General features: G+C 43.8%; 3 protein-coding genes across 5 annotated transcripts in view; all 3 read left to right on the top strand.

The window, feature by feature from the left end:
- Positions 1-10,846, top strand: part of LOC116502419 (zinc finger protein 850-like) — a 36,673-nt gene extending 25,827 nt beyond the window's left edge. Inside the window, exons 6-9 of the mRNA XM_032208313.1 lie at positions 1,058-1,158; positions 3,304-4,658; positions 7,593-7,831; positions 9,383-10,846. Of these exons, the coding sequence (XP_032064204.1) occupies positions 1,058-1,158; positions 3,304-4,658; positions 7,593-7,831; positions 9,383-10,527 (2,840 nt within the window). The 3' untranslated portion in view covers positions 10,528-10,846. The remainder of the gene's footprint in view (positions 1-1,057; positions 1,159-3,303; positions 4,659-7,592; positions 7,832-9,382) is intronic.
- A 2,130-nt stretch (positions 10,847-12,976) lies between these two features.
- On the top strand, positions 12,977-18,570 carry LOC116504258 (zinc finger protein 774-like). 3 transcript variants are annotated; one of them, XM_032211184.1, is made up of 3 exons: positions 12,977-13,139; positions 16,277-16,322; positions 17,904-18,570. In XM_032211184.1, exon 3 carries the CDS (start codon positions 18,081-18,083, stop codon positions 18,543-18,545), a length of 465 nt encoding a protein of 154 aa, XP_032067075.1. In that variant the 5' UTR covers positions 12,977-13,139; positions 16,277-16,322; positions 17,904-18,080; the 3' UTR covers positions 18,546-18,570. The 3 variants fall into 3 exon arrangements, with proteins under 3 accessions (XP_032067075.1, XP_032067077.1, XP_032067078.1); XM_032211186.1 differs by having other exon boundaries at positions 17,907-18,570; XM_032211187.1 differs by lacking the exon at positions 16,277-16,322 and having other exon boundaries at positions 17,907-18,570.
- Positions 18,549-19,798, top strand: LOC116502420 (zinc finger protein 774-like; the record flags this gene model as incomplete). Its single annotated transcript, XM_032208315.1, has 1 exon — positions 18,549-19,798. A coding segment is annotated over one exon (828 nt), but the record flags the coding sequence as incomplete, so codon positions are not given.
- Positions 19,799-23,303: the final 3,505 nt, after the last annotated feature.

Genomic DNA, 23,303 nt, shown 5'->3' on the forward strand with positions numbered 1-23,303 from the left:
ATCTGTCATTAAGAGAGAGAGAGACAGAGAGAGAGAGAGAGAGACCCAAGCACAGATCCCTAAAAAGGATCTTAATTTGACCATTTTTGACAGGCTTTTTCAAACTTACAAACCTAAAATGTGCGGACTTCCAGAATTGCCCAGACAGTTTTCTGGAAGTTAAAGTCTACACATCTTAAAAGTTGTCAAATTTGAAAAACACTGATCTATCAGAACATCTAGCTCAGGGGTATCCAACCTTGGTAACTTTAAGACATGTGGACTACAAAACGGGCCAAAAAAGGGGCGGGGGCAGAGCCAGCCAGTAGTGGGATTAGCCAGAACCGCCTGTATCCCACCCCTGTCTTTGAGGCAAGGGGACTGGAGGTGGGGCTGGGTGTGATGAGTGACATCAAGTTGGCCACGCCTACCCAGTCACATGGCCATCTGGCCACACTTACCCAGCCAGTCATTAGGGCAGAGTACCTGTTATTAAATTCTTGTAATGGCACCACTGGTAGGGAGTCAGCAACCAACCCCCACACCAGAAGAATGAAATACTTGGGGACTATCAAAAGAGACAAAATATGACATTTCCCCAAAGGAGACATGGAAAAAAAATTATTAAGGGAGCCAGAAGCCAGCACCATTCTCCCTTCCACAAGTAGAAATTGAAGAGGCCAGCTTTTAGAAATGCTGATTTGCTAGTCCATTCAGAAAGACTGGGTCAGACAGGAAACTCCAAATAAGCAATTAGACAAGCCAAAAGTTGACAGGATGAGCTCAGACAAGCACCTAGGGTTTGCATTTCCCCTTTCGCCTATAGAGCCAGCCATGACCCCATAGGAATCTGATGACAGCCATTAGAATATTAAAGGACATGTTCTTGCACAGGAACAGGAAGCTCAAGTGCAAAACCCAAAGAAGGTATAAAAACTCACCCACTCTCAACTCCCTTTTGCCAGCTGTCCCAGAAGTGCTGTTGGTTGTGTTCATCATCAAACTTTCTTTCCAACCAGCCTCCATTTTATTTTATTCCCGTCTTGGACCTGAACCACATGGATTTTTCTTCCCACAGGTGATGAGCTCCGGCGTGAACCCAGACTGAGAAGGGCCCATGTGTTTTTCCTCCTGCATAGCCTTTTCTCCTGGTTGCAAAATCAGAGCTGCGAGCAGAGGGTAAGTGGTACTCCAAAGCTGCCAACCTTTCATTGCTCTTTCTTCCGTTGAAAACTGCACTTTATTAAAGGAGGGAAAATTTGTGTGTGTCCAGATAAAAAACAGAATGAGATGTATTTTCAGGCTCACATCACTAGGTGGTGCTGTAACACAACACCAGTGCCCGGAACACTGTGGCTGAGTTGCAACATCCAACAGTAGGGGGCGCAGCGGGGGGGGGGAGGAGTTAAAACTAGTTAATATTGCTAGAAAGGATGTGGAGAGGAGACAGGCAGAGGCACTTTCTCCTCCGGCTGACCCATGGGACGATGGAGGTGTGGAGAGCGGCTGTTGTGTTCTTCCCAGGGTGGAAGCAGCAGCTGGAAGGTGAATTGAGCATAGGTCAGAGGAGAAGCCGGGAGCAAGTTGGGCTCCTTGATTTCCTCCACAGAGTAAAAGCGGAGAAGCAACAAGGCTGAAACATGTCAGCTGTTGCATGTTCTTTCTCTCCCCAAATGTTATTACATTTATGCCTTATAATTTAAATCTGCTGCCTGTAATTTTCTGCCGGGAAATGGGCGAGACTAAAATTGAAAGGCCTGGGGACTAAACCATAAAGAACGGTTGCAGGATTTGGGTATGGCTTAGTCTACACAAAAGAAGGACTAGAGGGGGGGACCTGATAGCAGTTTTCCAATATTTGACAGATTGCCACAAAAAGAAAAGGGCCAGTTTATTTTCAAAGCACGAGAAGGCAAGACAAGAAGCAATGGATGGAGAACCAATCAGTATTCCAGTATTTGAGGGGCTGCCCCAAAGAAGAGCGGGTAAACTTATTTTCCAAAGCATTAGAGGGCAGAACAAGAAACAATGGATGGAAACGAATCAAGGAGAGAAGCCACCTGGAATGAAGGAGAACAGTGAGGACAATTAACCAGTGAAACAGCTTTGCCTTCAGAGGTTCTAGGTGCTTCATCACTGGAAGTTTTTAAGAAGAGGCTGGACAGTCACTTGCTTGAAACAGTATAGGGTCTCTCGCTTTAGCTGGGGGTTGGGCTAGAAGACCCACAGGGATCCTTCCAGCTCTATTCTGAATAAGAGACCTAAGAGATTTTTAAAAAATCTTTATTTTTTTACACTTATATCTGCCCATCTCCCTCAGTCTCTTGATTCCTTGATATATTATTGTCGTGTTGTTTTCCTGGAAAGCGAGGAGTCTCATGGGTAAAATGGATTATTTAAATCTTGCATTGGATTTGGGCATCGTTCCATCTGTTAGCGTCCCCACATTTCTAATTTAGATTAAAAACAAATGAATGCAGTTCTAGGATATTTTGCATACTGAAATGAACATAGATTGTCTACCTAAATGAATTCTTTTTATTTAGGCATGCATATTTGTCTGTTTTACCCAAGCCAAAAAAAAAAGGATTTTGTGATTGAGTTGAATGAATCATAATTAATGTTAGAATTAAAACTAGAACTTTGCTGTTTTTTTCTTTCATGGTAATATATGAGAGTTGGGGTTTTTTCTGCTTTCACATGTCCTGCAGCAGATTTTTAAATAATAATGAAACTAATCCATTAATATGAATCTTACAGACAAGGAGGATGCCAAGAAGAGCACTGGGCAACAGAGAATGAGAAGCAGCTTTAAAATGCAAAACAAGCCATCAATCAACATTTCCCCCCCTTTCCTCCAGAAACTGTAAACACTCTCCTCTTTCCTCACCAGATAAGAGACAAGGGAGAGAATAATAAGAACAAAGTTTTGACCTGGAAAAAAATAGAGTATGTGGAATTAAAGCAAACATTAACTGAGAAGTCAAGAGAGATAAGACCCAGATAAAGAAACGGTGGAAATAACTGGAAGTCAGGGGGAAGGAAAAGGTTCCTTGGACAGCCAAAATGGACAGGTATGAATGCAAGTTTTTTGGCGAAGGAAAGAATGGCTTGAATCAAAGAACCTCCAAGTAACAGATCAGAAATATTTTTGGCCTCCTCAAGAGTACAAGAATACCAGTATGGGAAAAACCTCAGTGCCTATTGTGGGAAAAACACAGATTGAAGATCAGAGCTGATATGGAAGAGAGGATCCACCCAATAAAAACCCATACAAATATTTGGAGTGCGGCAAGAGCTTTACTCAATAACTCTTCCTCATGATTCATGGAAGGACCGATATTGAAGACAAACCCTACCAGTACTCTGAATGTGGCAAAAGATTTAGCATGCAGACACAAGAGGACTCACACTAGGGAGAAACATTTTGAATGTTCGGATTGTGGGAAAAGGTTCACACGGAATTCTGACCTGGTGGTCCACAAAAGGACTCACACGGGAGAGAAACCATATGAATGTCTGGATTGTGGGAAAAGGTTCACACGGAATTGTGACCTGGTGGTCCACAAAAGGACTCACACGGGAGAGAAACCATATGAATGTTCCGATTGTAGGAAAGGTTTCACACGGAATTCTGACCTAGTGATACACAAAAGGACTCACACGGGAGAGAAACCATATGAGTGTCTGTATTGTGGGAAAAGTTTCAGTCAGAATTCCCACCTGGTGGCACATCAGAGGATTCACACAGGAGAAAAACCATATGAATGTCCAGTTTGTGGGAAAAGTTTCTGTCAGAATTCCACTCTGGTAGATCATCAGAGGACACACACAGGAGAGAAACCATATAAGTGTTGTGATTGTGGGAAAGGTTTCACTCACAATTCTAGCCTGGTGGTACACAAGAGGACTCACACAGGAGAGAACCTATATAACTGTTCGGATAGTAGGACACATTTTAGTCAGAATTCCAAGTTAGGGATACACCAGAGGACTCGCACAGTTGAGAAATCTTATAAGTGTCCGGATTGTGAGAAATGTTTTACTGGCAATGCCAACCTGGTGATTCACCAGAGGACTCATACAGGAGAGAAACCATTTGTATGTTTGGATTGTGGGAAAAGTTTCAGTCGGAATTACAACCTGGTGGAACATCAGAGAACTCACACAGGAGAGAAACCATATGAGTGTCCAGATTGTGGCAAAAGTTTCAGTCAGAATTCCAATCTGATGAGACATCGGAGAACTCACACAGTAGAAAAACCATATAAGTGTCCAGATTGTGAGAAAAGTTTCCAGGATAATTCAAACCTGGTGAAACATCAGAGAATTCACACAGGAGAGAAACCATATGAGTGTCCAGATTGTGGGAAAAGTTTCAGTCAGAATCCCAACCTGGTGATTCACCGGAGGATTCATACAGGAGAGAAGCCATATGAGTGTTTGGATTGTGGGAAAAGTTTCAGTCGAAATTACAACCTGGTTGAACATCAGAGGACTCACACAGGAGAGAAACCATATGAGTGTCTTGAATGTGGGAAAAGTTTTAGTCAGAATTCCCATTTGGTGATACACCAGAGGACTCACACAGGAGAGAAACCATACGAATGTCCGGATTGTGGGAAAGATTTCGGTACTAGGTCTAGCCTTATAAAGCATGTAAGGTTACACATAGGGGAGTAACCAGTCAACTACCCAGATTGCAGACAAACATTGTTTTGCACAAAATTCCTCCCTTATCACACACAAGAAATTGCACTTGTGGCAAAACTTGATGTCTGTGGAGAAATCTTGAGTTTTGTTTCTTTTGTTTCTTTGTAACCCAATTTAGCAATTTATCATATAATTCCTTGCATGGTTCTTTTTAGTCAAAATCTGCCCTGTATGGCACTGAATGCTGGGCAGCAACAACAGGGACCCAAAGCTAGATCCATGCCATGGAAATGCAAGTGCTAGGTTGGATATTGGGCTTCTCCATTCTTGACCACTTCACAAATGACACTATTAGACAGCATTGTTTCTTCTTTGCCACCTTGAATTATTTCTACATATAATAAAGGGGGATATAAATATTTATGTACTTATGTATTTTTATTCAGTAACAAAATGTATATGGGAACCCAACTCTCATGACTCAATAGGGTTTCAGCAATAAAACTTTATTACAGAAACCTATAAACCCCATATGTAGGAGGTGGCAAAATGCAAAGCCTCTGAATTTACATTGTATTTGCCCTGTAAATACAGATGACTTCTACTGAAGTTGATGGCATTTTGATGATCTGGGAATCTCAGAAAGGTGATTCTTGCTTTTGTTTAGTCAGAGCCAAGTAAGAGCCAAGGTGGCGCAGTGGTTAAATGCAGCACTGCAGGCTACTGCTAGATCAGCAGGTCAGCGGTTCAAATCTCACCGGCTCAGGGTTGACTCAGCCTTCCATCCTTCCGAGGTGGGTAAAATGAGGACCCAGATTGTTGGGGGCAATATGCTGACTCTCTGTAAACCGCTTAGAGAGGCCTGAAAGGCCTATGAAGCGGTATATAAGTCTACTGCTATTGCTATTGCTATTGCTAGTCTAGAAGTTAACCAGGCCTCCAGGCCTTACTAATTTTGTTCATGTCAGGTACCATTCTTGCTCAAAACTGGTTATCTTTCTCCTTGCAAGGAGTCAAAGTGGAGAAGTTAACCTCCAATTTGTGGCATATAATTTTAATAAATGTTAACAAAAATGTGGTTCCAAGTCAAGCAACGCTTCTTATCCCAGTCTTTAGGGGCTCAACAAGAACTTTCTTATTTTACACAAGACCAGGAGGATAAATGCTTCCCAAACTTCACGGGGAAGTGTGTTCCATAGGTCAGGGTTTGCAACGGAATAGAGACACTTCTTAGCTCCTATCAGCTGGCAATATTTAAGGGAATGGTCTAGCAGGATGTCCATCCTATCTGATCTGGTAGAACAGATGGATGCAAAAATAATAAAAGTGCAGTAATGACAGTTGCCTTGGTGGTGTCATGATTAAAAAGTGCAGTGATGCTGGCTGACTTTGCCAACAGCCTGGAATTCGATCCTGATGGTGCTTGAAGTTAAGTCAGCCTTTCATCCCTCTGAGGTTAGTAAAATGAGGGCCAATAATTGGGACAATATTCTGACATTGTAAATCGAGGGTGGTGTAAAGCACTGTGTGGTGGTATATAATTCTAAGTGCTATTGCCATAATAAAGAAACGGCATAAAAGATGATTACAAGCATGTTGAATTGCACCTTAAAGAAATGAGCAACCAGCCATGCCCCCACCCAGTCATATGACCACCTAGCCACGCCCATGCAGTCACATCACCACCTAACGATGCCCATGAAGCCACGTCCACAGAACCTGTAGTAAAAAAAATTGAATCCGACCACTGGGTATAAAGCAGGGGTCACCAACCTTTCAGACCTCAGAGACCACTAAATTCATAATTTGAAATCCCATGGACCACTAACATGATTTTTTAAAAATTTCTCATGGACCACGAGTAGTACACGGACCACTGGTTGGTGATCACTAGTATAAAGCACTGTGGGGTGGAGTATATAATTCTAAATGCTATTGTTGTAATAAATAACTTAGGTCATTAAGGGAGGACATCATGTGATTTGGATGTGGGAAGAGGTAGGAGTCCCAGGGAAGTAGTGAAGCAGGTGAGAGTTATGGGCGTGGGTGGTCTCCAGGCCTGTTGCTTTCTGGGCCTGGGAGAGGAATTGAGAGCCAACAATTAAAGCCCAGGACTCTTTAGGTCACCTTTCAAGAAACTTCCGCCCTCCAAATGTTTTTTTGCAAGCCGCCTGAGAATATTCCATGCTGGAATCTTAACTCCTCTGGAAATGGGCTCCTCACAGGAATTCTGCCCTCCAGTGAGATTAGATAGAAAATCAATATCTGCTATCTAGATGCTGTTTGGAAGCAATGTGGAGTTGGACTGTGAATTCAACGTTTCCCCTCCATATTTCATTCTTTTATTAATGGGATGAAGCTGGAAATTGTTTAAAGCTGATGCAGCAGCTGGTAATCTTGTGAAGCTAAATAGGATCAAACTTCACTCTTCAAGCTTCCCTCAGTTGCAAAGTTAGTTTTGGGGAGATATCCTGCACCCCAAGACGGAGAACTGGCTGGAATAATCTTTGCTGATCCCATAGGGAGGTGCACTTTCTTGTTGCCTGATGGCACATTGTATTCCCCCCATAGATGCTTTCCCTTGTTTAGTTCTTGGAAATAAAGCTCCAGGCTCCGTTGCAGTGGTGATGAGGACATCCCTGCCTGACCCCAAAGGACAGACTTGGGGATAGATCATCCCCGAGAAAAATTATGGATATAGTCCAGGAGTGGGTTCCGTGTAGGCACTACTGCTGGTTCGCTCATGTGCACGCTTAAGGCTAGCTGCACGCGCATACGCAATGCAATTAAATGAAAAACAAAATTGCACCGCAGATGGCACCTCCCAGGGAAGTGGTTCGGGGGTGTGGCAGGCTTTGGTTGTTGTTGCCAGTTCCAGTGACCTAAGCCACCAAAGGACTGATGTCCTTTAATAGTGGAAAAACATCATATTATAAGGGACAGAATGTGCCTGTTTTCAGTCTTATGTCACCAGATGGAGCTCTAAGACCACACTGGAAAACCTCCACTCTAATAGCGGCGTCGATGGTGGCTGAGATCCGACATCCAACAGGAGTGATAGAGTTAAAACCACCGAATATTGCTAGAAAGGGTCTACACGGGAAAAGAGACGGGGAGAGGAACTTCCTCTTTCGGCTCCCAGAGGAGGCACGCAGGGTGGCTGTCTGGCTTTTCCCATGGGCCAAGCAGCAGCTGGAAGGTGAGTCGTGGTCAGGTCGGACAAGAAGCCGGGAGCAAGTTAGGGCCGCCTGTTTTCCTCCTTTGTGTAAAAGCAGAGTAACAACTAGGCTTCGACATTTTCCTTCTCACCCCGGGATTTTATTCCACCGGTGCTGCAGTCCTTTAACCTGGTTATTTTAGGGGCATGTAGTTTTCTTGGCAACATTATGGGACTGATCTGCTCCTGGTCTCTTCTGGGATTTTACTTTCTTTTACTTCCAAGAATAGGAATAAGAATCGAATTAGGGATAGGATATGGAATAGAATAGAGACTGATTGGAAGTTTCTCCTTAATTCCAGGTTGCTTCTCTCTTTCTTTAGTTTCCATCCCTTGTTTCTTGTCCTGCCTCCTTGTGCTTTGGAGAATAATTTGACCCCCTCTTCTTTGTGGCAGCCTCTCAAATACTGAAATACTGATGTCATGTCACCTCTAATTCTTTTTTTCTTTAGACTAGCCGGCCCAAAACCTGCAGCCGTTCTTCATATGGTTTAGTCTCCAGGCCTTTGATCATCTTAACTGCCCTTCTCTGAACTTTTTCCAAAGTCTCAACCTCTTTTAAGTAGTATGGTGACCAAAATTGGTTGCAGTATTACAGGTGCGGTCTTACTAGGGCAATGTTTCTCAACCTTGACGACTTTAAGTCCTGTGGACTTCAACTCCCAGAATCCCCAAGCCAGCTGGCTGGGGAATTCTGGGAGTTGAAGTCCACAGGACTTAAAGTCGTCAAGGTTGAGAAACACTGTACTAGGGTTTTGTAAAGCGGCACTAATACTTTGTGCACACTGAAGTGCACACAATTGTTTACATAAACAAATTATTTGTTCTATATTTCTGTGTGAATAGATACATACATACATACATATATATATGTATGTATGTATCTATGTATCTATGTATGTATGTATATGTATATATATATATGTATGTGTATATGTATTTAGTGTCACAACCCCCGGTATGCCCAAATATGGAAGCTTACTGCTTCCTATCTCTGTCTATCGGCTCGTCACAAGAGACCATCCAGACAGACACCCAATATTTTTACTGTTGCCTTTGTTACATTTGTGTTGTATTTGTGCTGATAAATAAATAAAGGGAGACTAGTATAGATCTATTTCAAGCTATTTAGCTCTCATCATCTAATTCCAGTAAGGGTATGGCTAGCTGATGAGAGCTAAATAGCTTGAAATAGATCTATACTAGTCTCCCTTTATTTATCAGCACAAAAACAACACACACATACATATATGTGTGTGTGTGTCTTTGTGTGTGATTTACTTACCATTCTTTTTACAAGGCTTTCAAACATTTCTTTGAAAAGGGTCTTAGTTTTGTTTAACAAATGCAGGCAGCTTCTTTTTGTGCTCCTTTTTCTAGGTCCTGCTATGTATGTGTCTCACTCACTTTGACTTAATGTAAAAACTCTTCTCCTTCTTCAGCAGATGAGAGACAAGCGAGAGAATAACAAGAACAAAGTTTTGAGCTGGAAAAAAATAAGAGTATGTGGAACTGAAGCAAACATCATTACCTAAGAAGTTAAGAGGGATAATATCGGAATAAAGAAAGTGCAAATAATTGGAAGTCAGTGGAAGGAAAAAGTTCCTTGGACAGCCAAAACGATGAAACAAAATCTGGTGAGACACAAGAAGACTCACACTGGGGAAAAACAATTTGGATGTTCGGATTGTGGGAAAAGTTTCACTTGGAATTCTGAGCTGGTGATCCACAAAAGGACTCACACGGGAGAAAAACCATATGAGTGTCCGGATTGTGGAAAAAGTTTCAGTCAGAATGACAACCTGGTGAAACACCAGAGGACTCACACGGGAGAGAAACCATATGAGTGTCTGTATTGTGGGAAAAGTTTCAGTCAGAGTTCCCACCTGGTAATACACCAGAGGACTCACACGGGAGAGAAACCATATAAGTGTTGTGATTGTGGAAAATGTTTCTCTCGAAGGTCTAGCCTGCTGATACACCAGAGGATTCACAAACGGGAGAAACCGTATGAATGTCCAGATTGTGGGAAAAGTTTCCAGGAAAATTCCCACCTGGTAGATCATCAGAGGACTCACACAGGAAAGAAACCATATAAGTGTTCTGATTGTGGGAACGGTTTCTCTCATATTTCTAGCCTGGTGGTACACCAGAGGATTCACACAAGAGAGAAACCATACAAGTGTCATGATTGTGAGAAAAGGTTCAGTCTGAATTCCAACCTTATGAAACATCAGAGGACTCACACAGGAGAAAAACCATATGAGTGTCTTGAATGTGGGAAAACTTTCAGTCGGAATTCCTGCCTGGTGACACATCAGAGGAGTCATACAGGTGAGAAACCATATGAGTGTTCAGATTGTAAGAAAAGTTTCAGTCAGAATTCCCATCTGGTGAGACATCAGAGGACTCACACGGGAGAAAAACCATATGAGTGTTCGGATTGTGGGAAAACTTTCCAGGATAATTCCAACCTGATGAAACATTGGAGGACTCACACAGGAGAAAAACCATATGAATGTCTTGAATGTGGAAAAAGTTTCAGTCGGAATTCCAGTTTGGTGGTACACCAGAGGACTCACACAGGAGAGAAACCGTATGAATGTCCGGATTGTGGGAAAGATTTCACTACCAGGTCTAGCCTTATAAATCATGTAAGGTTACACATTGGGGAGTAATCAGTCAAGGACCCAGATTGCAGACAATTATTGTTTTGGACAAAATCTCTCCCTAATCAGATATAAGAAATTGCACTTGAGGCAAAATTCAGACACAAGAAATTGCACTTGAGGCAAAATTTCTGTAGAGGACTGTTGAAATTTGTTTCTTGTTTTGTTTGAATGCCAGTTGAGCAGTTTACCATTTAATTTCTTTCATGATTCTTATAATGAAACATCTCTTATTATCAAACATGTGGGGTGGGGTAGGGTGATCTATATTAGGTATGTTTGCCACCTTGAGTTATTTCTACATATAATAAATGGGGGCATAAATATGTATGTATTTATGTATTTTTATTCAGTAATAAAATGTATATGACAACCCAACTCATATGGTTTACAGAAATAAAACTTTACTACAGAAACCAATAAGTTCCATATTTAGCAGGTGGCAAAATTCTAAGTGCTATTGCTACAATAAAGAAATAGCTTAAAAGGTTATGACCAGCATGTTGAATGGCACTTTAAAGAAACGAATCCAGTGCAGCTCCATTACAAAGATGTTACACGGGTAATCTAGGGACACCCATTACGATGCGTGCTGCTGCATTCTGGACCAGTTGAAGTTTCTGGATGGTCCAAGGTAGTAGTCCAAACAGGAGGTGACCAAGGCATGAGTGACCCCCTGTGCAAGTCCTTCCTAGTTCAGGAAAGGGCATAATTGGCAGACCAGATGCATCTGCTAAGCCCCTCCTCTGGTCAAGATCTCTTCAAGCAGGAGCCATGAGTCCAGGAAGACCCACAGGTTCTGCACCAGCTCAGTCCCCCAAGGTGATCGCATGACCCCAGGACACTGCAACTGTCACAAATATAAGTCAATTGTCATGTTTCTGAATTTTGATCATGTGACAATGATCAAGTGTCTTGCTCAAGGTGTTTGGGAGGAAATGAGGCAGAGAAAAGTAGTAATGCTGGGAATTGGGGAGGATGCTCTGCTCTGATTTAGGCTTCCCAATAATACAGACAGGAAGATAATATCTACCTCCTATCTAGATGTGGCTCAGAGGCAATGCCAGTGGGCATTTTGGGGGTTGCTCCTGTTGCAGAAAATGACAGGCTTTAAACTTCTCAGGATACAGGAAAAGTTTATTTGGCAGCCAGGTTCAGAAAGTTAGCGAAATGGCTAACATTGCAAATTCTGAACAACCTTCATTATCGAAACACGCGTGCTTATACATTCTCAAAAGCATTGCAACACGGAAATACTTAACTCATTTCTTATTGGTTATTTGGGGGGAAAAGCCTTATAAGGAGATGGGGTCTTCTCCTTTTGTTACAGGTATAGACTACGTGTCATTAACGAACTTTATCTGAACCTTGTGGTTTGGACTTTTGACATGGGGACGTTGGCTAGAACATCTAGTGGTTAGAGGCTGATGACATTTCCCTTAAGCAAGCTTCTAACTATCCTTTTTATGCCAGGTCTTCATTCTGCAATTCACATCTGCAATGTGCTCTACATGGGGCTGCCCTTGAGGAGTATTCGGCGACTTCAGCTAGTCCAGAATGCAGCCGCGCGAGCGTGAGCGATTGTGTGTGTACCTCGCTTCACCCACGTAACACCTATCCTCCGCGAGCTGCGCTGGCTACCTGTCGATCTCCGGATACGCTTCAAGGTGCTACTTGCCACCTATAAAGCCCTTCATGGTAGTGGATCTGGGTACTTGAGAGACCGCCATTGCCGATCACCTCCACACGACCCATTAGATCTCATCGTTTAGGCCTCCTCCGAGTTCCATCCGCTGGCCAATGCCGACTGGCCACCACGCGGAGGAGAGCCTTCTCGGTGGTAGCTCCGACCCAATGGAACGATCTCCCCATGGAGCTTCGTACCCTCACCACCCTCCAGACCTTCCGCACAGCCCTTAGAATCTGGCTATCCCGTCAGGCCTGGGGCTAAAGATTGTAACCCGCCCGAATGGTATGAAGGTTGCGTTTTAATCATGTACTGTCTATATGTAAAAGTCTGTTTCCCCCCTTCCTTTTGATTGTGAGCCGCCCTGAGTCCCCTCAGGGAAAAGGGCGGCATACAAATAAACACAAATTCAAAATTCAAAAAATTCAAATTATATTTTTAATCCATATTTTATTCTACTTTACTCCAATAGTCTAGTAAAATAGGATGAAGCTGGCGATTATTTAAGGAGACCTGGAAAAAAAAGTTTAGGACAGATTGTCCTGGACAAAAACTATTCATGTTCTGGATACGAGTCGGATGCGACTTGATGGCACGGAAGGAAACACGGAGTCCCTGAAAACATTTTGCTTTAGAGTCGAAATAGAACGGCCGTGATTTTCAACCATATGTCGCTAGATGGCGCTCTTCAAAGAAGCAACACTCGCGCCTCTAAAGCAGCGAAATGTAGTACCGTAGTGGCATTGCTAGTCTGGGGGAGGGAGGGAGGATGTAGAGGCTGAGCTGGAACGAATGGAAACTATAGAGTATTGGATTGCTAGAGCGGATTTTGGAGAAGTGTACAGGAACCTCCTCTTCCGGCTCACCCAGGGGAGGGTGATGGTGCTGGCGGAGCCTCTTGTGCTGTTTGGAGGGTCGAAGCGGCTCCTGCGAGGTGAGTGTAGTGCAGGTGGGAGGAGAAGCAGCGAAGGGACAAGGCTGAAAGATATTGGCTGCTGCTGCTGCTGCTGCATATCCTTTCTTTCCCCAAATGTTGTTATCCTTTTGCTCCATGAATTGAAGGCGCTGCCTGTGATTTTCCGTTGGGAGTTTTGGGAGGTTTAAAAAAAAATCGTATTTTTTAACCGCCTGTCTCCCTCGCCCTTCACGCAGCCCTTCATTCCTTGTTATTGACATCTTGTTTTCCTGGCAGGGAGGAGTTTCATTGGCAGAACGGATGATTTCAATCTTGCATAGGATTTGGGCACCATTTTTTTCCGTTAATATCCTTAGATTTCTAAAATTGGATGAAAAACTTTTAGTGAATGCACTTCTGGGTCTTTTTGCACACTGAAGCGCACATAATTGTTTACATGAACAAATTCTTGCTTGTGTATTTCTGTGTGAATAGACATGCATATACCTGTGATTTAAAGCCTTTTTACAAGGCTTTCAAACATTTATTTGAAAAGGGTCTTAGTTTAGTTTATCAAATACAGGCAGCTTCTTTCCTTTTTCTAGATCTTGGTGTCTCACTCACTTTGACTTAATGGAGATTTCTGTGCCAAGGAAAATAGAGGAACACATGGCATTTAGCAGACTTAAAATCTTAGCTACATCTCTGGCCAACAGGAGCCTGCTGGTGCTTCCATGTCAAAGGAAATCAGTCATAACATTTTGAGGTGTAGAGAGGTTTCGAGGATGATTGAAAACCAACGACTAAAGCTCAGGACACTTTAGATCAGTTTTCTACAAGCTAGCAACCTCCAAATGTTTTTTGGAGGCTGCCTGGGTACTTTCAATGCTGGAAACTTAAGTCCTCTGGAAACTGGGAAGGCTGCTCAGCGGAATTCTGCCCTCTAGTGAGATTTAGGCCCTGCAAAAATGCAAATGGAAAAATAATATCTCCTAACTAGTGTGTTTCCCAGGAAAAAAACAACGGGTCTTTATTAATTTTTGCTACAAAATACCCATTAAGGTTTATTTTTTTCACACAAGCAGCTGCGCAGTCAATCCGGGGGACTGGTGTCACCACCATGATGTGAAGCAGGGGTTGGGGCAGGGTTGGCACCACACTGCAACTCCCGCCTGCTCACCGCCTCCTGTGTGAAAAAGAATGACAAAGTGGGTGCAGTGTGGGAATAGGTCCATCCAGGAAAAAGAAAATGGAAAGGCAGGAAAAGCAAGTGAAAAATCACAGCCCTCTACCTGCCTGGTTGCTTCACCATTCCGGAGAGAAGCCAAAGGTTCAATTCCATTTCTGGGGTGGAGCACAAAGCAGAGCACACAGGCAAGCTTCCCTGGAGAGCATGGCTGGCCATGCTTGGCCTTCCAGGCCAGGAAGGTGACCACAGGCTTCCCCCGGGCCCTTTTCATCCTTCCTGCAGCCGCAGTCTACCTCTGGCCCTGATGCTGGCAGTGTCGGCTTGAGCAACCCCTTCCCCGTCTCACCCGATGGCCAACATCGTCCTCCAGCTCTGCCATAAATATGGGACGAGCAGTATTAGAGGACGACGTTGGGCGCCACCGCCCCACTGCACGCCTTGTGTGATCTGCTCATTTGCAGCCCTGCAACAATGCTACCCAGATTGGATTCAGCACACCCTCCTGAAAATGTCTGCAGAAAAATCAATCCCCTCTTGTCGGGTTGGTGTTTTGGAGCTGCAATGGACAGAGCCTTGGAGCCTCGAGTCGGTTTCTTGCCTCTTTCCCACTGCACAAGTAAAGCGAACAAGCATATCCTGGCCATTTCCACGGCAACCGACTGTGGAAAGGGAGTGGTGGTAGGAGGCGTTCGGTTGGTGCCTTGTGAGTCTGGGAAGGAGCTGCTCTTGCCCACGATGCCACCAGCATCAGGGTTCTGCAGGCACCGACCCCCCCAACTGTAGCCTTGGCCACCCATCTGGATGGGGCCCGAATAGAGATGGGTGGCCTTGTGGGGCCCAAGGGCGGCTGTGGCTGCAGAAAGCATAGAAAGGGCCCCTCAGGCATCAACAGTCTCCTTCCTGGAGGGGAAGGTCATGCAGCACCATCACCAAACAGATCGGGTAAGGCAGGAAGCAGGGTGGGGATAGTGCCACACTGCGGCCCCTGCGCCCTCTGCCCCTGTTGTCCAACGTCGTCCTCCAGCCCTCCTCTGCCTTTTCCTGTCCATGCTTGTTGGCTTGACTGCATGCAGCAGGAAAGAGGCAAGAAACCCACTCAAGGCTCCAGGGCTCAAATCACCGCCCTGAGTGGATTCTTGTGCACCTCCTGAAACTGCTTGCTGAAAAATCAATCCTATCTCAGTGAATTGGCGTTTTGGCATAGCAACAGACAGAGCCTTGAATGGGTTTCACTGCAGGAGTAAAGCAAACAAGTGTGTCCCCGCCACAGCCACCAGCGATGGAACGGGAGCGGAAAGAGGAGGAAAGGGGCTACTCCAGCCATCGCCAGCATCAGGACTCTGCAGGCCTAGCCGCCAGCCCAACAGTATTCTTGGCTACCTATCTGGAGGGGGCCCACATGGAGATGAGTCGCCTTGCTGGGCCCAAAGGGGGCTGTAGCTGCAGGAAGGATGGAAAGGGCCCTGCGGGTTTCCTTCCTGGCAGGGAAGGCTATGGAAGGCCAGCTGGCGCTCCGCGCTCCACCCCAAGAGGAGTAGATTAGTAATCAGGTTTTCTAAATTAAAAGCACCTTCCGGGCTGACGATTTGAACTGTAGCTTATTTTTTGGGGTTGGGCTTATATTATGAGCCTTGGTGGCACAGTGGTTAGAGTGCAGTACTGCAGGCTACTTCTACTGACTGCTGGCTGCATGCAATTTGGCAGTTCAAATCTCTAAAGGCTCAAGGTTGACTCAGCCTTCCATCCTTCCTAGGTGGGTAAACTGAGGACCAAAGATTGTTGCGGGTTAATAGGCTGACTCTGTGAACCACTTAGAGAAGGCTGTAAAGCACTGTGAAGCGGTATATAAATCTAAGCACTATTGCTATTAGGTGCAAACTATATTTGGGCTTGTTTTCTCGTTGGATTTCAAAATGGGGAAAACACAGGTGTGTTTGGAAGCGATGTGGGTGGGCACTTCAAGGTTTTGTTCTCTATTTCGTTCCAGGTAATCCTTAACTTACGATCATAATCGAGGGCCAAAATTTCTCTTGGTAAGTGAAACATATATTAAGTCAGTTTGCCCCATTTTACGACCTTTCCTGTCGTCCTTGTTAAATGAATCACAGCAGTAATTGAATCAATCAAACTGTCGAAGTGAATCTGTCTTCCCCATTGACTTTGCTTGTCAGAAGGTTGCAGAAATGAAACCAGACCAGCTCTTTGTCGAAGGGAAAGGTTTATTGCGCAAGGTTCAGCAGCGATAACACAAGCAGAATCTGAACCCCGAAGGGCAGTTGGTTACAGGTTTTTATACTTTATCAGGCAGGATATTAATCATTCTCCTAAATACACATTCTTCCTGTGTCACGTATGCCTTGTACACATTAACCCTAGTGACAGGATATCTTGATTGCCTTATGAGGATAGAATCTTAACAATTTCCTGCCTAGACCTAGTCAGGTAGATAAGATATTCAACGGGGCATTCTTGTCCGGCTTAACTTTACATTTTATGTTAACCCTTTACTTTAAGAAGGTTATGAAAGGGGGTCATGTCACCCCGGGGCACTGGGGTAAAATTTAAATGTGAATCAAGTGCCAAGCGACTGAATTTTCATCACATGACCACGGGGAGGCTGCAACACTCGTAGGTGTGAAAAAAACTCCTTATAAGTTGCTTTTCCAATGCTGTTATGACTTCAGACAGTCACTAAAAGAACTGTTGTAATTGGAGCACTACCTGTACAGGTAGTCCCTGGGTTACAAGCGTTCCCTTAGTAAATGTTGAATGTTAGGTGACAAGGGCCCCTATCATTTACGAACAAGTCCCGAAAGTATGAATCTTGCAGCACCACAGCAGTTGCTTGCCCTTACGAACAGCCACAGAGGCGCTGCAACATTCATCCTGCACATAGTGTTCTGACCTAGGCTTCCCAGGCGCATGAAGCGGAGTCCTTGTCCTGATTAACCTCTTTTATTTAATTTACAGTGAATTCCTCTCCAGCAAAGTCTTTCCACTCCCACAGTCTCTCAAGATAGCTCACAATTACCGACCTTTATCAAGCTTGGAGAGTGGCCAGGCCGATATCTTTCAAATGCCTCAATACTTGACAAGAATGCAGGAATGAACTAATTGTCTCCTGCAAACACCCTTCCCCTTTCGCTCCTCTGTTATTCACTATGGGAGGGGCCTTTCACCGTCCACCGGTAGCCTTACTCCCAAGTCGACACTTGTTCCTTAGCTGTTCCCATCGTCTGGCAACTCTGCGCATGCGCACACTGGGAACAGGCTCCAGCTGTTCTTCTGCCCCACTGATATCCGACTCCAAAAGCAGCTGATAACTGTCAGGTGGCCCTGGCCCCATCTCTGCCTCTGACACAGAGTATTCATTAGAGCCTTCCGGAGACCCCAGGACTGGCCCATGTCCCTACTCAACCACCTCACTGTCCAAGTCTGCTGCCAGCTCTGCTGGTGGGCCACAACAATAGCCAGCCAAACGGAGCTTCGGAGGGTGGGGGGATCCAATACTCCGTTCGGTCCTCTGTAGGCTGTTCCCAGCATGTTGCAGGCCGAATTGGAGCTCCTGAGGGGCAGATACTTCAGAATGTGTAAAAACACTTCTTCTTCCTTAGCAGATGAAAGACAAAGGAGAGAATAACAAGAACAAAGTTTTGAGCTGGAAAACATAAAGAGTATGTGGAACTGAAGCAAACATTTCCTAAGATGTCAAGGGGGAGAATATAGGAATAACGAAAAAGTGGAAATAACTGGAAGTTAGTGGGAAGGAAAAGTTTCCTTGGACAGCCAAAATGGTGAGAAACAAGAGGACTTGCACTGGAAAGAAACTCTTAGAATGTTCGGATTGTGGGGAAAGTTTCACTTGGAATTATGATCTGATGATCCACAAAAGGACTCACACAGGAGAGAAACTATATGAGTGTCCAGATTGTGGGAAAAGTTTCAGTCAGAAGTCCAACCTGGTGAAACATCAGAGGACTCACACAGGAGAGAAACCATATGAGTGTCATGATTGTGAGAAAAGTTTTAGTTTCAATTGCCACCTGGTGAGACACCAGAGGACTCACACAGGAGAAAAACCTTATGAGTGTCTCGAATGTGGGAAAAGTTTTAGTTGGAATCACAATTTGGTGACACACTGGAGGACTCACACAGGAATAAAACCATATGAGTGTCCGGATTGTGGGAAAAAGTTTCAGTCAGAATTTCCAACTGGTGAGACATCAGAGGACTCACACAGGAGAAAAACCATATGAGTGTTCGGATTGTGGGAATGTTTTAGTGAGAATTCTCACCTGGTGAAACATCAGAGGATTCACACAGGAGAAAAACCATATGAGTGTTCGGATTGTGGGAAATGTTTTAGGGAAAATTTTGACCTGGTGACACATCAGAGGACTCACACAGGTGAGAAACCATATGAGTGTCCAGATTGTAGGAAAAGTTTCAGTCAGAATTCCTATCTGGTGAAACATCAGAGGATTCACACAGGAGAAAAACCATATGAGTGTTTGGATTGTGGGAAACGTTTTAATGAGAATTCTGACCTGGTGATACACAAAAGGACTCACACAGGTGAGAAACCATATGAGTGTCCAGATTGTAGGAAAAGTTTCAGTCAGAATGCCCATCTGGTGAGACATCAGAGGACTCACACAGGAGAAAAACCATATGAGTGTTTGGATTGTGGGAAATGTTTTAGTGAGAATTCTGACCTGGTGAAACATCAGAGGACTCACACAGGAGAAAAACCATATGAGTGTCTTGAATGTGGAAAAAGTTTCAGTCGGAAGTCCAGTTTGATGATACACCAGAGGACTCACACAGGAGATAAACCATATGAGTGTTCGAATTGTGGGAAAACTTTCCAGGATAATTCCAATCTGATGAAACATTGGAGGACTCACACAGGAGAAAAACCATATGAGTGTCTTGAATGTGGAAAAAGTTTCAGTCGTAATTCCAGTTTGGTGGTACACCAGAGGATTCACACAGGAGAGAAACCGTATGAATGTCCAGATTGTGGGAAAGATTTCAGTTATAGGTCTAGCCTTATAAATCATGTAAGATTGCATATAGGGGAGTAACCATTCAAATACCCAGATTGCTGACAAACATTGTTTTGCACAAAATCTCTCCTTGATCACTCACAAGAAATTGCATTTGAGACAAATTTGATGTATGTAGAGGACTGTTGAAATTGGTTTCTTGTTTCGTTTGAATGCCAGCTGAGCAACTTACCATTTAATTTCTTTCATGATTCCTATAATGAAACATGTCTTATTATCAACATGAGGGGAGTGGTGGGATAGGGTGATTTATACTAGGTATGTTTGACTCTTTGAATTATTTCTACATATAATAAAGAGGGATACAAACATGTAAGTATTCATGTAGTTTTATTCAGTAAGAAAATTTATCTGGCAGCCCAACTCATATCACTCCATATAGTTTACAGCAATAGAACCTTATTACAGAAACCAATACATTCCATATGTGGAAGATGACAATTTGCAAAACCTCTGCCTTTACATTGTACTTGCCCTGCAAATACAGATCACTTCTAGTAAAGTTGATGGCATTTTGATGATCTGGGAATCTCGAAAAGAGATAAAGCGGCGTCACCAACTTTTCAGACCTCAGAGACCACTAAATTCGTAATTTGAAATCCTGCAGACCACTAATACCTATGATTTAAAAACAAGATATATAGTATTTCATGCAATATAAAAAATGTAAATAGGTTTTCTACAGACCACCAAATAGCTTAGGTCATTAAGTGAGGACATCATGTGATTTGGATATGGGAAGTGGTAGGAGTCCCAGGGAAGCAATGAAGCAGGTGAGAGTTATGGGCAAGTGCGTGGTCTCCAGGCTTGTTGCTTTCTTGGCCTGGGAGATGAATTGAGAGCCAACTATTAAAGGCCAGGACTCTTTAGCTCACCTTTCAAGAAACCTGCACCCCCCAAATGTTTTTTGCAAGCTGCCTGGGAATATTCAATGGTGAAATCTTAACTCCTCTGGAAAAGGGTTCCTCAGAGGAATTCTGCCCTCCAGTGAGGTTTAGGCCCTGCAATAATGCAAATGGAGAAATAATAGCTCCCATCTAGATGTGTTTGGAAGCAATGCGGGGTTGAGGTGGGAGTTTTGACATTTTGTCCCATGTTTCATTCTTTTTACTAATGGATGAAGCTGGCAATTGTTTAAAGCTGATTGCAGCAACTGGTAATCTTGCGAAGCTAAGAGCTGAGGTGGCACAGTGGTTAGAGTGCAGTACTGCAGGCCACTTCAGCTGACTGCTATCTGCAGTTCGGCGGTTCAAAATCTCACCGGCTCAAGGTTGACTCAGCCTTCCATCCTTCCGAGGTGGGTGAAATGAGGACCCAGACTGTGGGGGCAATATGCTGACTCTGTAAACCGCTTAGAGAGGGCTGAAAGCCCTATGAAGCGGTATATGTCTAACTGCTACTGCTACTAAGTAGGATCAAACTTCATTCTTCAAGCTTCCTCAGTTGCAAAGTTAGTTTTGGGGAGTTATCCTGCACCCCCAAGACAGAGAACTGGCTGGAATAGTTTTTGCTGATCCCGTAGGGAGGTGGTGTTTCTTGTTGCCTGATGGCACATTCTGTCCTCCCCACAGATGCTTTCCCTTGGTTAGGTTCTTGGAAATGAAGCTCCGGGCTCCAGTGGTGATGAAGATGTCCTTGCAAGACCCCAAAGGACAAAGTGGGGCTAGATCGTCCTTGAGAAAAGTTATGGATGAGGTCGTTTTAAAGTGGAAAAATGGCACTTCATTTAAAAAAAAAATCTTAAAAGCCTTAGATAGGGACGGGATGTGCGTGTTTTCAGTCTTATGTCACTAGATGGAGCTCTAAGACCACACTGGAAAACCTCCACTCTAATAGCGGCATTGATGGTCGCTGAGATCCGACATCCAACGGGAGTGATAGAGTTAAAGCCACTTAAAACCACCGAATATTGCTAGAAAGGATCTACACGGGAAAAGAGACGGGGAGAGGAACTTCCTCTTTCGACTCCCAGAAGAGGCGCGCAGGGTGGCTGTCTGGCTTTTCCCATGGGCCAAGCAGCAGCTGGAAGGTGAGTCGTGGTCAGGTCGGACAAGAAGCCGGGAGCAAGTTAGGGCCGCCTGTTTTCCTCCTTGGTGTAAAGCAGAGTAACAACTAGGCTTCGACATTTTCCTTCTCACCCCGGGATTTTATTCCACCGGTGCTGCAGTCCTTTAACCTGGTTATTTTAGGGGCATGTAGTTTTCTTGGCAACATTATGGGACTGATCTGCTCCTGGTCTCTTCTGGGATTTATTTCTTTTACTACCAAGAATAGGAATAAGAATAGAATTAGGAATAGGATATGGAATAGAATAGAGACTGATTGGAAGTTTTTCCTTAATTCCAGGTGTTTCTCACCTTGATTAGTTTCCATCCCTTGTTTCTTGTCCTGCCTCCTGGTGCTTTGGAGAATTATTTGACCCCCTCTTCTTTGTGGCAGCCTCTCAAATACTGGAATACTGATATCACGTCACCCTTATTCTTTTTTTCTTTAGACTAGCCAGGCCCAAAACCTGCAGCCGTTCTTCATATGGTTTAGTCTCCAGGCCTTTGATCATCTTAGTTGCCCTTTTCTGAACTTTTCCAAAGTCCCAACCTTTTTTAAGTATATGGTGACCAAAATTGGTTGCAGTATTACAGGTGCGGTCTTACTAGGGTTTTGTAAAGCGGCACTAATACTTCACATGATCTTGATTCAATGCCTCGGTTTATACGACTCAGGATTGGAGTAGTTTTTTTTTGCTGCTGCTGCACATTGCTGGCTCATATTCAAAGGATCATCCACTAGGACTCCAAGGTCCCTCTCACAGTTACAGTTTTTGAGCCAGTTCTTGCCTAATCTGTACTTACACCTTTGATTTTCCTGCCTAAATGTAAAGTTTTGCTTTTCTCCACATTAAATTCATTTGTTGGATAGGGCCCGTTATTCAAGTGGGTCAAGACCTTTTTGGATCACGAGTTTGTCTTCTGTGGTGTTGTCTATTTCTGTCGTTTAGTATCCTCTGCAAATGTGATGAGTTCCCCTTCTATTCCCTCATCTAAGTCATTATAAAGATACTGAAGAGTACTGGGCCTAAGACTGAGTCTTGTGGTACCTCATTGCTTACTTCTCCATGTGGATGTCGTATCACTAAGGACTACCCATAAAGTACAGTTCGTCAGCCATCTAAAATCCATCTGGTGGTGATGTTGCCCATTCCACATTTTTCTAGCTTACCAAGAAGTAGGTCGTGGTCTACTTTGCCAAATGCCTTACTGAATCTAAGTATACTATGTCCACAGCATATCGCTACTCTACTAATTTAGTGACTTTATCAAAGAATGAAATAAGTTTAGTTTGGCATGATCTGTTTTTAACAAACCCATGCTGGCTTCTAGTTGTAACTTTATTACTTCCAGTTGTTCACAGATCTGTTTTTTGATTATCTTTTTCAGGATCTTAGACTGATTGGTCTTAAGTTCCAATATCTGTTGTTTTTTCCCCCCTTTTTGAAGATGAGAACAACATGTTCAGCTAGAAGCACAATTTTTTCCTATTGGACCCCATCAGTGTATCAGCCATGTTCATCTGTGGTTAATCAAGCAGTTTATAAAAAATAGCTATTGGGGATGATAGAACTTCTGTTTTATTCTATAGTAATGGTACCAGAGGATTATTATATAGCCATACAGATTGGTAGCAGAGGATCCCTTGTGAGATTCAGTGTATAGGCAGTTCTCACTTACCATTTATTCATGAGGCTTCAAAATTACTATGGCACTGTAAAAGCAGATATACACCTAGTCCATAGATTTGTTGCCATCGTGGAAACCTCCTATCTCCCTCGCCCTTCACGTAATACTTCATTTCTTGTGATGTTATTGACATGGCAATATATTTCCTCTAACCATGTTCTTATTTTGGTCCAATAGTTCCTTGCTTCTGCACGTGTCCATCACATATGGT

Source organism: Thamnophis elegans, chromosome 2 (genome assembly GCF_009769535.1).
Source record: "Thamnophis elegans isolate rThaEle1 chromosome 2, rThaEle1.pri, whole genome shotgun sequence".
NCBI classification, from domain to species: domain Eukaryota; kingdom Metazoa; phylum Chordata; class Lepidosauria; order Squamata; family Colubridae; genus Thamnophis; species Thamnophis elegans.

Coding starts and splice junctions, on each gene's coding strand:
- LOC116504258 (XM_032211184.1), top strand. CDS start 18,081: ATGGTGAGAAACAAGAGGACTTGCACTGGAAAGAAACTCTTAGAATGT.